This window comes from Microtus pennsylvanicus, chromosome 15 (genome assembly GCF_037038515.1).
Source record: "Microtus pennsylvanicus isolate mMicPen1 chromosome 15, mMicPen1.hap1, whole genome shotgun sequence".
Classification (NCBI taxonomy): domain Eukaryota; kingdom Metazoa; phylum Chordata; class Mammalia; order Rodentia; family Cricetidae; genus Microtus; species Microtus pennsylvanicus.
Window position 1 is genome coordinate 72,447,822 of NC_134593.1, and position 13,587 is coordinate 72,461,408.

At 40.5% G+C, this 13,587-nt stretch overlaps 1 protein-coding gene across 1 annotated transcript in view; it reads left to right on the top strand.

Annotated features, from left to right (window-relative positions):
• The first annotated feature begins 5,068 nt into the window (after window positions 1–5,068).
• Itgbl1 (integrin subunit beta like 1) overlaps window positions 5,069–13,587 on the top strand; it is a 173,290-nt gene continuing 164,771 nt past the window's right edge. The window contains exons 1-2 of the mRNA XM_075949981.1: window positions 5,069–5,347; window positions 6,271–6,488. Coding sequence (XP_075806096.1) covers window positions 5,256–5,347; window positions 6,271–6,488 — 310 coding nt within the window. The 5' untranslated portion in view covers window positions 5,069–5,255. The remainder of the gene's footprint in view (window positions 5,348–6,270; window positions 6,489–13,587) is intronic.

Consider the following 13,587-nt stretch of genomic DNA (forward strand, 5'->3'; position numbering starts at 1 on the left):
AGGTCTGAGGCATTTTTTATGTGAATGGAGCATAGCTTTTTCTTTTCTCATGTTTGAGTCACTTGTTGCTGCTGACTTCATCCAGAAATCTTCTAAATGACCAAATAGATTTGTGTTTGTCACTTTAAAATTAAAAACAAGCCAGGTGGTGGTGGCACACGCCTTTAATCCCAGCACTCGGAAGGCAGAGGCAGGCGGATCTCTTTGAGTCTGAGGCCAGCCTGGTCTATAAGAGCTAGTTCCAGGATAGGCACCAAAGCTACAGAGAAACCTTGTCTCGAAACAAACAAACAAACAAACAAACAAACAAACAAACAAACAAAAAGGATTAAAACCAAAACTGGGCGTGTGGGCTGTGTCTGTAGTCAGGACTGTGGCCCTATGCTCAAGCACATAGTGGGCGTGTGGGCTGTGTCTGTAGTCAGGACTGTGGCCCTATGTTCAAGCACATATTGGCGCTACTTAGTGGACCCAGTTTATGGTTTTAAAATAGTTTATAAAAGTCAAATAACACACTGCTGTCAGGCTTATATTAAAGTTCTTTGTCCTGAAATAGATAGAAGGAGGGGGAATTAAAGGTGTCTGAGAAAAACAAGAGAAGACTATTCCCTTGGATGTGATGTAACATTCGCACCAGCTGAGTCAGGAGCTTGGAAGTAGCCTGCGAAGGTACTATCTGTATCTCCTTTTCTGAGAAAAATTTTACAAACGGAACTAGGAGTGAAACTTTATGTCAAAACACATGCCTGGATTTCCTTGAGACCTATGTGTCCTAAGGACCCTCGACCTTTCTGTACCCGTTTTTATCTTATTCTCATGGAGACCTGCACATCTCACTATAATCTCTTGCTGAAGGAAAGTTCTTTAGATAAAAGTATACGTATCAAAACATTTTCTTAGTCAATCTTTTAAAATTAGATTTAGACTGTATTCTTTGTGAAATATCACAAAGCCACAAAACACACGCACATACAGAAATAAGGAACACACACGTAGGACACACTCACCCACACAACGCTTATGCTCCTACCACACAGCTAAACACCTTTTTCTTTCTTAAGAAGTCAAAATCTATGGCTTAGCGGTACACTGCCATCCTTTTCTTAATAAACTTGAATTTTATTTTAACTTGACTCATGATGAAATTATTTTCTGCTGTGTAAGTCAAGATCCTATTTGTCTTAAAGAGAAATATTGCTAATTTTCTTTCTTCATTCCTTCCTCCCTTCCTTTCTCCTCTTTCCTTCTCTTTCTTTCTCTCTCTCTCTCTCTCTCTTTCTTTCTCTCTTTCTCTTTCTTCCTTTCTTTCTTTCTTTCTTTCTTTCTTCTTTCTCTCTCTCTATATGTGTCTTTGGTAACAGGTAATATTGGCTTCCTGAAAAGAATTTGGCACTGTTCCTTCAGTTTGTGTTTTGTAGAACAATCTGAGGAACATCAGTGTTAATTCTGTTTTCGATGTCTGGCAGAATTCTGTGCTGAAAAAAGTATTCCTTGGATTTTTTTTTTGGTTGGGACATTTTTTAATCATTGTTTCTATTTCACTGGGGATTATGGGTATGGTATGGGATTACCTATTATATGGTAGGTCATATATATGTAGATTTTAGAACCCCTTCATGAGATCAGATCCATACCTGACACTATTAAGGTGTACAAAAATCTGATACCAGATAGATCATTGGTCCAGTGGAAAATCAAATACTATTACTTTCTAAAGGAATATAGCAAGTTTAATTTTTAAGCAAGCAGTCTGGAGAAATTTATTAAATCCCTAAATTCTATGGTTTTGTGGTCCAAAGATTTAAGCACATAAATCAAGGACTGAGATGTTTTAAACCTCTTTGAATACAGTTCCACATATGTGAGTTTACAGATCCTCTTTATGGCTTTCTCCTCTACCTGATTCAGGGTCTTTATTCATGTGTAAAACTCAGGAACATAGAACGTTTGTACAAAGGAAAAGGGTCAAGGAAGTGGCATTTACTACTGGGGGGGGGGAAGAAAGCGAAAGCCAACTTGAACTTACTGTTTTACTTTGACAGAGATTTTATGGTTCTAAGACGTTTTATCAAGTCCCTTGGTCAACCACAAAAGAGCTTTTCAACATAGAGGTAATACAATTTCTGAAGTCCTGTAATGCAATGGTCCATAATTCCAAATCTTCTCAGTCACTTCGTACATATTATACAACACAGCTGTACACTCTGAAACACTGGTTGGGTCCAATGATGCAAGCCTGTATTCCAGGAACTTGGGGGCAAAGACAGAAGCACCACATATTTAAGGTCAGTCAGGGTCGTAAAATGTACTCAGCTAGGACAATTCAGTGAGACCCTATCTCAAAACAAGAGGGCTGCAGATGTAGCACAGTGGCAGAATTTCTGTATAGTATGCTTAAGGCTCTAGGTTCAATTATTTGTATTCTCATTATTAGGTTCAAGTAAATTTCTTGGGATATCTTTTAAATATGCTTAATGATTCCATTGATCTGGGAGAAGAGTTTGAAAATTTATATTTCTAATAATTCTCTCTCTCTCACACACACACAATTGAATTTTACACCAAACGAGAGCGAGAAAACTATAGCCTCAAAACACCATAAATAAATATTCAAAATGTTCAAACATCAGTTCTCCATTCTATAACATGTCTTTTCCCCTTAGGAAAAAGAAATGCAGAAGAGGAAAATAAGTAAAACATCCTTAACATTAATGCTTCATGTTTTCACTGCAATTTCCTACTCAGGCTTTGGGACAGAAGCTTATCTTCTACGTTTTTCAACTTCCCTTCATCACAGCGGTTCTATGATGTTTGCTGGAAAGCCTATCCACATGTCTCCATTGTAATGGGAAGCTATGTAATCATAAAACTTGTACTAGGAGTGCGAAGACCACTCCTGTATCCAGACACCCTTAGCCTCAGCCTTGAGTCCTATGCATTGCAAGGCTTCTCTACTCATTTTGAGAAACTAGATTTCTTGGGAATACCCCTGAAACATACTCTGTGCTTCAGTAGGTTTGATGAAGAAGCCTGAAGAGGCGCATTTCTGCGGCGCACAACGCCTGTCTGCGCTCTATGCGCCACCATAGAGTTCATGAACCAGGCAAGGGGCTGGAGATTGAAACACACAAAGACAGACAGACAGACAGACAGAAAGACAGAGCCACAGGTCATCCTTGAAGTCAGAATGCTCCAAGAATGACTCCTTATTGTGTCCAGGGGCCGCTTATGTAGGGATAGCCACGCCCCAGCCAAATGCAAGAGAAACCACTCCCCTGCCATCAGGAACTCCTGAGGGTCTTGTGCTCAGAGCAGCTGTAGGCACTCAGATCAGGGGAAAACAAGTTGTTTACAAGAAATTCAGGATCTGAGGTTCACAGCTCCTAACACATTACAAGTTCCCAGTGGTGCTGATGCTACTGGTCTATGGACCACACTTTGTACCCAGATTCCCATTCTGTCTCTCAATCACTGAACTCACATGAACCTCTATTTCAAACAAACCCCTCTCTACAGGAGGAGCAGGTATCCAGGAAACCTGCCAACCTGGAACCCAGGCCTTTCTTCCTGTGTCACACTCTGGTACCAATATCTCAAAATTCTCCCCTCAGAAAGCCTCCAGTTCCACTCCCTGTAGCGTATACCTATTCTAGGTCTGTTCTGGTGGACGTAAGGACTGACAAAAGTCAGCTCTTTGCAGACAAACATGCAAAGCTCCTCTTGGTGAAGATGCAAGCAGAGGGAGAAGTAGAAAAGGGATTAAAGGGCATCTCTATTCCTTCTTGATCCAGCAGGCCGTGTTGGGAAGTGTTGCCCCCTTCTCGGCTTGTATATCCTAGATGTCAGGGGAAATTCTAGCCTGTAGGAGCCTATGCCTAACCTTAAGGCTTATGGAGCCATTCTAGGGATCATCAATATCAGGAGGAGCTATTATACATAAAGTACTCTTTATAGGATGAATGAAGACTTTCTTCCTGCATACTCCCCCAACTGATCTTACAACGTGGGTAACCATATGGGAACCACTGGGGGTCCCACAGTTTTCAGCTGAAATCACACTGTAAAGTCCCTGTGAGTTTTAGTGAATTAGTTTATTTCTTTGATCTTGTCTTTTTTATTTTATTTTTAAAATAGGAATAAAATAAAAATTATGTCTCTAATCTCTTAGAGCTCAACTCCTGCCCTCTTAGTTGTGATTGGCTCCTGTATCCAATCAGGAAGTAACTTTCCATTGCAACCCCTGGTTGTTTGGAATTGGTGGTTTTGTTTTGATTGACAGCTTCCTTGTCCTCTGCTTTCCCAGAAAGGGGTATGTCTCCTTTGCCCTTCCTATGTTTCTTCCATCTGGCACAGAGACTGGGGCCTGATAGAAATGTAATTAGCAAACAATGTGTGATCATTCTCACAATCAGAATTAATATTACAGGCTGGCACCGAGTAGGTGACTAAGAAATGCCACTGATTGTTTTCTTGTTAGTGCAAACCACACTGTAAATAGATACTTTATTTTGTTTCTGCACACTGAAGTCATAAAAGAGAATGGAGTGGATTTGGAACAACCTTAATTTGGACTGTCCAAGTCAAGAAAAAAATGTGGCTGTGATAAGAAACTGGCTTGAATAACTGGAAGAAAAAGTGCACTTTTTAGATACTTAAGGAATAAAATAACCATGGTTAAAAACAAAGGTTAATAAATATACAGAATTATGTTTGCTAGCTTTGTTTGCCTGCATCCACTCACACTGCCATTGGGTATTTTTTACAAAGTTGGTGAAAGCGATTCCCTGCTGTGTTCACCCAAAAACCTCCCCTTCATTTTCATAATTCAGGAATTATTTTAATAGTGCCTTTCCTATCAGCTACCCCAAATATTCTCTTGTTGAATATTTCTGGGGCCTGTACTTGAAGAAAGACGTAATTTCTTTCCCCCAAATCTGTGAACAGGACACTTTTTTAAAATGTCAAAATAAACCATCTGCTTGTACAACTGTTTCTAATTACTTCCCTGCCTAGACTCTCCACTGGAGGAGTTTGGCACTAGCACCCCGCCCAGAGCCGTTCCACTGCCCAAGTCCTCGCAGGCAATTGAGTCTCCAGGAGGAGCCCAGAACCTGCGAGTTCGGGTGTCCCAAGTCCTTCTGCCTGGACATCTGCTGGTGACACTTCTCCCTCCCGTTGCCTCCCGTGAAAGCCCCACCTTGCGGCAGGCAGAGCAGCTGGCCTGCCCTCCTGCCTGCACAGACCCTCAGCTCAGCATGCATCCCCCTGGCTTCAGGTTGTTGCTGGTCCTCTCCCTTCTCTTCGTTGGGCTGTCAGCTGCCCCTCAAAGCTTCTCACCATCTCTGAGGTAAGATCGGTTTATTTTTCTTTGAGACAGACCCGCTGTGCTGTACGTGGCAGAACTCAAGCTTGCAGATGACTGAGTTTCCTAAGCCAAGACCAGTTACTAAGTTGGACCTGGGATAAACTGTTTCCAACCTGTTCCGCCTTTTCTCTCCTTCTATCTAGCCTTGATGTTGCTTCACATCTTCTCTTTCGTTTTTTTTCTTTGGAAAAGAATACTCATTGAATAAAATACCATCTCTCTCTCTCTCTGCAAATATGTGTAAGGGAGGAATTTTTTTTTCTAACCTCAAGTCAAAGATGCACTTATGCACACCTGTGTCACCCAATAACCTGCAAGGCAGCTTTATTTCCACTTTCTAATACAGCACTTTCTATTATGCTTGACGACGCTGTCAAATCTTGTATTACATTTTGAAAGAGACAACGAGTTCCATTTCAACTTTTAAAAAGTAGAATATTTAAGGTCTGCTTCAAACACAATTTAAAAGCATTTCTTCCTATCTTATACACGATTCATACCACTTTTTCTATATATTCATCATTTGTTTCTTCTTTTTCATGAAATAATCTCCACCTAGCTATTAGATAATAACGGGGCATTTTTAAAAAGAAAAAAACAAAAAGCCAGCCAAATATCATACTTCAGACTAATTTGCATTTAATCAAAATGTGCATTTAAGATTAAGTGGCAATCCACCAAGGAGCTGGGGGCCATAGTTTCTATCTACTTGGAAGGTGCTGTTTCGAAGAATGATTAAAACACAGCCCTTCAGAGGCATACTTGGCCCACAGAAATATGATGCTGGAGGCTTCTTCTCCACAGAATGTGTGTGTGTGGAGGGGGGAGGAGTGGGCTGGGACAAGAAGGGGCGGGTCCTGTGTCTGACCATGGCCTGGCTGTGTGGCCTTTCTTATCTTATGCAGAAGCTTGTCCGGCGCCCCCTGCAGGCTGTCCAGGGCCGAGTCTGAGCGTAGATGTCGTGTACCTGGGCAACCCCCAGGGGGTGCCCTGTGCCATGACCGTGGCCGGTGCGAATGCGGGGTCTGCATCTGTCAAGTGACTGAACCTGGCACCTATTTCGGACCGCTGTGTGAGTGCCACGACTGGGTGTGCCAGACCTACGATGGGAAAACCTGCGCAGGTAAGGCCCAGGTGCTCTGTACCTTGGGGGACACCTGCCTCCAGACAAGTACTGAGCTAAATTGTTGCAATCAGAAAAGACCTTGCTTCTGTGCAATTTTGGCATTATTTATTACAATATTTCTCCTCCTTTTCGGCCCTCATTTAAGTGGAAATTATAAACATGTATGTATGTGTGTGTGTGTGTGTGTGTGTGTGTGTGTGTGTGTGTATATATATATATATATATATATATATATATATATATATTTCATTGACTTCCTTATAAATTTCACTTGCCTCTCCTGTGGCTCCTTATCATGAGCTAGATTCTTCAGAGCCTCACAAATGGGGTTACCTTGAGGGGCTCTCTGATCTCTATCAGAATGCCAGTCATCATATTTGAAGATTATGATCCTAATTTTTTCCTCTATTTTCCGCAAAATCAAGGAGGCAGCACCTTTGAGCTTGAAATTACCTTTTTACTCTTAGGGTATTCTTCAGGGAGAGAGGTACATATCTAAGATCATGGTATTGAAAGGAATAAAATGACCCATATTTACTTGGACACATTTCGTTTTAGCTTCTTGGAATTCTGAGCTGCAGTGAAAATGTGCTATCTCGTAAGGGGAAAGTGAAATTTGTTTCCCTTACACACTTGAAATTATAATTCAAATTCTGATATTGGAAAGGGTCAGAACCTTTAAACTCTTTAACAGTTTCATGTAGCTGTGTCTTTTAGGGATGGCTAGGATCCTCAGTTAATCAACTGTGACCAACACAGGAACTCTAGCAAAAGCCAGCATGATGTGCCAAGCAGGGTTTGGCCGATTAGTAGGAAAACAAAGCAAGTTATTTTACTCTCGAGGCTGCTAAAACTAAGATGTCCAACAATAACATCAAGAGATCAAAACCAAACTTATAACAACAGTGTTTTTCCTTAGTACCTGAGCCCAGGAGTCCATCAAGACAGCTCTAATATTTAGGTTGTGTGAGATGGAAAAAATAGTCCTAGAGGTAACTCAGAGGGGCACAAGTGCTTCTAAGTGGATTGTTTGTGAAGCCTTGTAAAGACTCTGATTCAACCCTTGTTATTTTAACTACAAGAGCTTCAAGCTTGAATTTTTAGTGGTAGCTCCTTGGAATGAAAGCAATGTTTTATCGGCCTTTTCGTTCCAAATTCAGCTATCACCCAGTCTCTCTGAATTTACTGTCTCTGGCAAGACCTTCACAATGGCATGAGTTTTGAACAAAATTTTCAGGGCTTTTAGTGTTCTTGTTTGATTAGAAAACAAAGTGGTGAGATAGATCCTTTAGGTAGTGAAACTGGCCATGCTGGCTGAGGGCCGTCCATACGCTTTCCTGCTAGGGCCTTGGCTGGTCCCTTGCTGTGAATCTGGTTGTGCAATGCTGTGGGCTTTGGAGTCCTTTCTCCTTCCTTGGAGGGACTGGTTGTTTACTTGTGACATCTTAGTCACTGAATTCCTTCCTTCTTGATACTAAATGTGAGACCAAGCCACACGTTTTTTGTGCCTTTCTGCATCTGCTTACAGCTGAGTAGAATACTTGTGTTCATCTGTCATTCTTGCAGAAGGATGCACATTGACGGGTGGCCACTGAGATTTCCCTTTAGGGCCTTCTTTGGTATCTGCCTCTGACACTACTGTGAGCACATTTGCCATGCCCAGAAGGAATCCTCAGAGGGAGCCCGGATCTGCCTTGCCAGCTCACCCTCCTGTGCTTCAGATTTAGCTTCTCCTTCCTATTTCCAATTTCACAAATACTGTGAAAATATAGCAAGATGATGTTATTTGTTTGTTTTATGAATCCATCTGACATTTTCCTTAATAAACCCCTGTAAGTCCTTTGTGGAAATACAGTAATTGCCAGAGACTTCCTCTCCATTTTGAAGAAAATAAATCCTGCTCTTGTACACCACAAACTAGTCAGAGTATAGAATCTGTCAGAAAATTTCAGACTTCAAATCTTACTCCATCTAGCTATTTGAACTGAGACAGTTACGTAAACATCTAAGGCTTCATTCTTCATCTGAAAAATAGAAATTTTAAAAATATTTTATTTTATGTATATGAAATTATTCCTGTATGCATGCATGTGTGTTACATGTGTGTCTGGTTCCTGTAGAGATCAGAGGCAGATGTCCAATCCCCTGAAACTGCAGTTATGGATGGTTGTGAGTCACCGTGTGGGTGCTGGGGACCAACCCAGGTCTTCTGCAAGAGGAACAATTGTTTTCAGCTGTAGAGCCCTCCTTTGAGGGCCTCCCTGCCCCCTGCCCCCTGCCCCATGGATATCTTAACAATAACAGCCTTATAAAATTGTAATATTTAATATGTGTAAAATATTTTGTGCGGTATCTGACATGAAGCAAGTGTTCAATATAGACTAATGTATTGACGTATATAACATTATCATGTATGGACAGATGGATGTATGGGAGGACAGGTAGAAAGATAAGTAGGTGGCCTGACCTTATGGTAACTGGGTATTTGTGGCTATGAGATGAATTTAATCTTCTTTCAACTTAATTTTATTCTTGTAGTTGGGACCTGTTACTGATTTGAGGCCCAAAAGGTCAAGCAAGGATAGCAATTCTGGCCTGGCATCAAAACGTTTGCATTATGCACACTGTGCCCTTTTAAACTGCAGTCAGGATTCTTACACTGTGAATCATAAGAACTGTACTTATTACAATTGGAGCTGGTTGAAAATGTCCACACTACCACAAGTATGTTTCTTCCAGTGGCACCTGAATTTGTCTCTCATTTCTTTAGCATACACATCTGGGCAGTGACTGTTCCCGGGGTATGATGGTTTATTGTGGGATAAACTAATTTTGGTAACTTGTATTTGTGGAGAACAGCAGTATGGATTTTTGTTTGTTTGTTTGTTTTTGTTTTTTGAGTTTTTGTTTTGCATGAAAGCAAACTTTAGCTTGGCATTTCTAACTTATCCCCGATAAAGCCCATTTACAGCAATGATGCACCGAAAATAAGACATTGGTTTCCTAAAAAGGTTTGAGAGTTGCTCTTGAAATGTGTCACTTAAAATTAATCAGTGTTAGCCAGGCGGTTGTACCACACACCTTTAATCCCAGCACCCAGGATGAATAGATTGGTGGATCTTTGTGAGTTTGGTGCCAATATGGTCTGCAGACTGAGTTCCAGGATGGCCAGAGCTACATAGAGAAGCCCTGTCTTGAAAAAACAAATAAGATAAAATAAAAAATAAAATAAAATAATTTGTTCAGTATTACTCTCTTGGGCACAGACAAATCCACCCCTCCTCTGACATAAACATAATAAAAATAAAGTAGGGGGCTAGAGAGGTAGTTCATGGTTAAGAGCACTTGTTGCTCTTATAAAGGAACTAAGTTCAATTTTTCCAGAACCCAGAGCAAGTGGCTCATGAGTGGGTGACCTGACATTTGGCTTTTTTTTTTTGGTGTGTGTGGGGGGGTAGTGTTCATAATTGGGAACAATTACTGACTTCAATTTAGGTAACACAAATCACTATGTGTTTGGTAGTCTCTCTGTGGTTGAAGAAGTTGGGAAGCTGGTGTTGTGTGGTGGTTTAGCTATAAGATAAGAGGCTACCAGAACGCAGTGTAGGGTTTAATTCCAATGGGGATTCTATTGAGCCAGGTATTAAACACTGTGGTTAAACCTTTGTTAAAAAGAGGAAACAACTGATGTAAAACTGTAAGGATAGAGAATTGCTAGTTAAAAATAAAAACATGGAATTCCAAGAACTCAGGCACCAGCATTTGGGAAGGCATAAGGCATGCACTAGGAATAGTGAATGACACTGGGCTGGCTGGGCTGGATCTTAGTGCCACAGGCAAAGCAGCAGGGGGCCTGCTAAAAAGATGCTAGAGATGAAGACTTGAAATAGAGTAGTAAACCTTACCACAGTTTGTGTCTCATAAACAGCAGCTAGGAGCTATTGCATTCTGAGATGTAGGAGCAATGGCTGTGGTTTGGTCCATGAGAAGTGTCAAGGTATACAGGGTCACCAAGTAGAACAGAGGCTCAGTGAATGAGAATTTAAATACTGGGTGCACCTGAAGTCCAGAGAATTGAGATGGTTTTAAAAACTATTTTTAAGCACTGTTCTTGTAGTTTGGTACTGTAGGACAAGTGAGATCATGAATGAAAAAGGAGGCAGATCTGAGTGAATGGGGATGTGATCGAACAGATGAAATAAATCAGGAAAGGATCTAGATACTCAACCAGACAGTGTTTTTATGTAGAAATACCATGAAATGTAGAATTATTATTGCTTGAGGGATACAACTCTGTATTTAATTCACTAAGAATCCTCGCACTGGATGAGAATCCTGTCTGAACTCTTAATTGGTTTGAATTGATAATTGTGAACCAATTAATTTTCTCTCAACTTAATGTCTTTGGAGGCAATAATATCCTTATGGTTATAAAGAAATTGAATCGAGCATGATATCCATATAATTTACATGTTGATATATAAGTCTATTTGAGTTGCATGATTTATGCATTTATTCAGATTATTTAATATTCTTATCTACATTCATTTTTATATACAAACACAAATATAATTAATGGAACTAAAATTAAATATCTTCAACATATGAGATTTTCTTGCAATTATTTCTGACTTTTATACAGTTAAATAGCTACCATGGGTGTGATATGTCTTTGTAAGACTATTATACTTTCTGAATTTTCATAACCCAAGGGCTACTTGATGTGCTTTTCTGCCTCATAGTTATGATTTCTTCTAGACTAGTGAGTCATTTCTTTCCAATCCTATTTTTGTGGATTTATTCTTTGGTTTTTCCTCTCTTAGTAATTTTCTATCCTCCATTTTGTCCCTTCAAGCCTTATACAGTGTTCCTTACTCACTATTTTGTCTTTGTCTAGCTCCATTTGGACTTAGTTTCCTTTTCCCCTCTCTGTGGAGTCAGTTAAAGGCGTGGAGAACCTAAAATCACTGCCTTTAATCTTCCTCTCCACTGAAGCACATCGTGGTCAGACTCTGTACATTGCTACCTTTTGTGCCGTTCCTTCATGGTCTTGGCATTACTTGTAATTTTGGATTAGAGGTCACCAGTACGAGCTTGAGTTCACTTTACATGAGTGTTTGGGGGACTGTGCTCTTTTAGACTCCTCTGTTTTAAGTAAATGTACTTTGTATTACCACAAGTGATATATGAAAGCTAAAGGTTTTCTCTTAGAGAAAGTACCAGTCGTTCAGATCATTTTCTTAGCGTTACCAGGTGAAGTGGATAGCACTCCAAAGTTCTACCATGGAGACTCCAACACCTTGGCTTTGCTTATTACATGCTCTTGAAAACGTAGAAGACCATATTTATAACCTCAGGGTACCTAAATCAAATAATATAAATTATGACAAGGCCTTATTTTTTGACATAATTTCCCCCAAAACAAAAAGAAAAATATATTTATACGTTCGTGAGAGGTAAATAACCAGTACCAATGTCATAGGCGCAGAGCCCCCCTGTCCCTCATTTGCTTGCCTTCATTTCCTGGAAGATTCTTTCTGTATCTATTTCCTCTTGAGGTTATAATAAATTTCACAAGTCTTACAGTTTTAACAACCTATGTGGATTTTCTGATAGTTCTGCAGGTTAGAGGGCTGGTCTGGGTTGGCCAGGGCTGAGTTATGGACAGACGCTCCCATTATGGAGGCGCTGTAGATAATCGGCTTCCTGGTTATTTGATGTTAAGAGAATTTAGTTCCCTGTGATTTTGACTGAGATGCTTGTTTTCTGCAGCTAGTCCACTTTGAGTTTGAGGGTTCGTCCTCCAGTCTTTGTGCTTACTCCAGGCAATGTCTCAGAACCATCGAAGGCACTCTAGTCCTTCATGCTGCCATTTCAGAACGTCTTCTGTTGTCAATCTTCTCTCCTCATTATTATAAGCCAGCTCTCTGCTTTTAAGGACCATTTGGCCAAACTCACTTCAGTAACCCAAGGTGAACATTTCATCTCAAGACCCATTCCTTTAACCGAATCACTGAAGTTCCTTTCATCATGTATGATAATCTATTTATAAGTCCCAGTATCAAGGAAGTGAGTACTTTTGAGGACTTTCTGGTCTACAGTAGGGTGATGACCCTACTGTAAATTGCTGTGCATGTGAATGGCAATGGAGAAGTTCCATGTCTATCAACACCTGCTGCTACTGGGCTTAGTCCTGTTTATCACTGCTGAGCCTCTATTTCTTTTCCAGAGCAATCGTCAGGATTCAATTTCTATGACCTCTCTAGAATAGCATGAAGATTTTAATATAGGTCTGAAGAAAACTAGAGGTTTGTAGGTTTTTTTTTTTGTTTGTTTGTTTTTCAACAGAGTTTCTCTGTGTAACATCCCTGACTTTCCTAAGCTTGCTTGGTAGACCAGGCTGGCCTCAAACTCACTGAGATTCTTCTGCCTTTGCTTCTTGAATGCTAGGATTAAAGGCGTGCACCACCATCACTCGGCTGAGGTTTGTGTTTTTCAGTGCAGTTGCTGCTTTCAATATTTAGTATCCTCACTTGTCATTATAACTCAGTCATAAATTTTGTTTCCTTGTCTGTGTAAAGGGGACAGTGATAGTACAAAGTGAATACAATAGTAGGTAGCTACATTCTGCTGAATATTCCTCTACTACTCTGGCTGAAGATGAGTAGGGAGAGGAGTGAGTGCATCAACAGAGGATGATGTGGAGGGAGCTGCTTTGTGCATTTCCTCTACTGCCTGGAGCATGAGTGTACACTTTGAATCAAAAGAAGGACAAGGTGGCCACACATGGCAACGTGGTGCCTATAAGATAGAGGATCTAGTGTCTCAGATTCCTTTGTTCAGACCCTTTGCATCTGGGCAGCGTGTCTCAAGACTGCTTTGTCCATATGAGGAAGGAAGTTCTTTGTTCTTTTCTTTTTTTGAGAGGCAGGTCTTATTTTTTTAAAGATTTATTTATTTTTATATTATGTGTGTGGGTGTTTTGCTTGCACATAGGTCTTTATACCATATGTGCTCCTGGTGTCCATGGAAACTAGACTACCCTGGAACTGGAGTTTCAGATGGTTATGAGCCACCATGGAAACTAGGAATTGAA